Source organism: Pteropus vampyrus, unplaced genomic scaffold, assembly GCF_000151845.1.
Source record: "Pteropus vampyrus isolate Shadow unplaced genomic scaffold, Pvam_2.0 Scaffold7, whole genome shotgun sequence".
Taxonomy (NCBI): Eukaryota; Metazoa; Chordata; class Mammalia; order Chiroptera; family Pteropodidae; genus Pteropus; species Pteropus vampyrus.
The window spans coordinates 12,460,143-12,462,613 of NW_011888788.1; the positions used below are offsets into that span (position 1 = coordinate 12,460,143).

Here is a 2,471-nt window from a genome sequence, read left to right on the forward strand (position 1 = left end):
CCAAGTTGGCCAGGGCATCCTGACCTCTGTTTTAGAAACAGTGAGGGAAGGGCACCTTATGAGAGAGACGCCAGCCCCAAACGCTATAGAAAGCAGCAATCTATTGTCTGTCTCTTCTAATAGAAATTAAATCCTTGGGACCAGAGCCTTTTTTTAAAAATTATTATTATTAACTGCTATATTTCTCATGCCTAGAATGGTGTCTGGCACATAGTAGGTATTTGATAAATATTTGTTAAATAGACGGGTATTAGTGCTTCAACTTTGGTGGTTTCTAGCAGTGCCACACTTTCCATGGGAAAGATGCCTGGGAGCAAGAAAGGGGTGGGGGTGGTAACACAAACCTCAAGCTTTACTCCCTTTCCTATGATCCATAATCTATGAGAATTTTAAGACCAAATTTCAAAAGCCTCAGATGAAGGAGGTGGAGAAAAATTTTTTCCATTTTTTTCAACCCACCTATCCTTTCCATTCCCCATTAGTAGGGTCTGAATGTGACAACTAGTGTGTTACAATCCATGTCTGCTCTAAGACAGACGATTACTAAAAATTCTGTCATGAATGATTTGTAAACTTTAGTATCTTTTATCTATTAAATAAATCCAGATATTTAATTAGATTTGTTTAAATCAAAATCATTTGTACTAAATATATAGTTCTTACATTTTGAACGATTAGCACATCTTTGCTTAAAAGTTGAAAGAATATGAGAGTTGAAATTAAAAATTGTTTTAAAGATTTGAAATTCTCAGTTCTTTCAACAATGCCCTACCAACGCAATAAACCACAGCTAAAGTGGCTTCAACAATGGTGGATCATTTGGAAATCATTTGTGGATACAAAAGACATAGAGTTTGAGTCTCTTTGGAAAATCAGATGCTAAATAGCCCTGCAGCCAAGTAGCTGTTATGAAAGCCGAGGAGCAGTAGGCACCTTCCCATTGGCTGGGGGGATTTACCCAGATGTCTGGCTACACATAAAAGACAGGAACTACCGAAGTCAGCTTCCACTTCCACTCAAAGAGTGATAGTATAAACAGCAAAAAGGAAGATGGCAAGACTCTTGTTACTTTTTCTTGCAGGTCTTGTGGCCGTAGGTGAGGTGCATGGAATATTTATGGACAGACTTGCTTCCAAGAAGCTCTGTGCAGATGACGAGTGTGTCTGTAAGGACTTTTTTATGCCTTTTATTATCATCTTTCTATTAAATAACTGAAAAACCCATCTGCTAACAGCATAAAATCTAATTGTTCTTTGAAGTGAATCTTCTCTAATGTGTATGTGTTAGCATTGTTTCTCCTGGTCTGTACCTCTGGAGTCTTACCATGGAGAATTCACCTTGGCTAAGATTCTGTTAGATGTAGGTTAATGCTTTGAATTTCTTACTCTTCTTTAACTGAACACAAGCTGTAAGTGGGGAAGTATTATCACTCTAATTTCCTAGTTTTCTGATCATACTTTGCCTTTTTACTGTTTTAAAATCCAGGAGCCTAAATGGTAGTCATTCAATGGGTGTGTGTGTGTGTTTTTTCTTCCAGATACTATTTCTCTGGCCAGAGCTCAAGAAGATTATAATGCCCCAGACTGTAGATTCATTAACGTTAAAAAAGGGCAGCAGATCTATGTTTACTCAAAACTGGTAAAAGAACATGAAGCTGGAGAATTTTGGGCTGGCAGTGTAAGATGAGATTATTAAAAATATACACACATCTTGACATATGTTGCTCTTAATTTTTTCTCTATTACTTATCTTCAATTCATTTTAATGTTTAAATCCAGCTGTTAAGGACAATGTAGAGATGGTAGATGAAAGTGCAAAAATTCATGTATATTCGCTTTTATTGCATTTTGAAGAAACACAACGAAAATTTCATAACAAAACCAAATGTAGGTTTATGTAATGTTTTGACAAGAAAAATCAGAAAAATCATGGGAACTTGAACATCCCCAAAAGTTTGAAACTGACTCAAAACAGCTTGAGCAGATTTGCCAGATAAAGGCATGTGTGTTGGCAGTCGGTCTACATTTCAATATTTTAAAAGAAACTTTAGCACCCTCTTTAATTTCAAAGAATCTGCTTGATTTAGTTAAAATGTGCAGGCGTGGACTCTAGGGAGAGCTGAAGCGGGATTGATTTACTGTTCTCATCTGCAGCCCCACAGATAGATTCTCAAGTAACAAAGAGTTAAATCTTAAATTCACTCAAGTATCTGTTCATTTAAATTTTTAAAAACTGAGAGATATCAGTTCTTTAAAAGTGTCTATTTTTTTAATAGAAAATTACTGACTTTATGGTTCCAAAAATATTTCGGGCAGCTCACAGGATTGCACAATATAATGGAATGCTAAGCTGAAGTGAGATCAGTAAGACTGGGCCACAAAAGAATAGGTATGCAATTTCTGTGAGTTGACTTACTTGCTGTAAGTGAACTTCAAATTTGGGACTGTGCCCCCTGAATCTGGACTAGAAAG

At 36.3% G+C, this 2,471-nt stretch overlaps 1 protein-coding gene across 1 annotated transcript in view; it reads left to right on the top strand.

The window, feature by feature from the left end:
* The first annotated feature begins 700 nt into the window (after positions 1 to 700).
* Positions 701 to 2,471, top strand: part of OTOR (otoraplin) — a 4,672-nt gene continuing 2,901 nt past the window's right edge. Inside the window, exons 1-2 of the mRNA XM_011370404.2 lie at positions 701 to 1,165; positions 1,538 to 1,677. Coding sequence (XP_011368706.1) covers positions 1,051 to 1,165; positions 1,538 to 1,677 — 255 coding nt within the window. The 5' untranslated portion in view covers positions 701 to 1,050. The remainder of the gene's footprint in view (positions 1,166 to 1,537; positions 1,678 to 2,471) is intronic.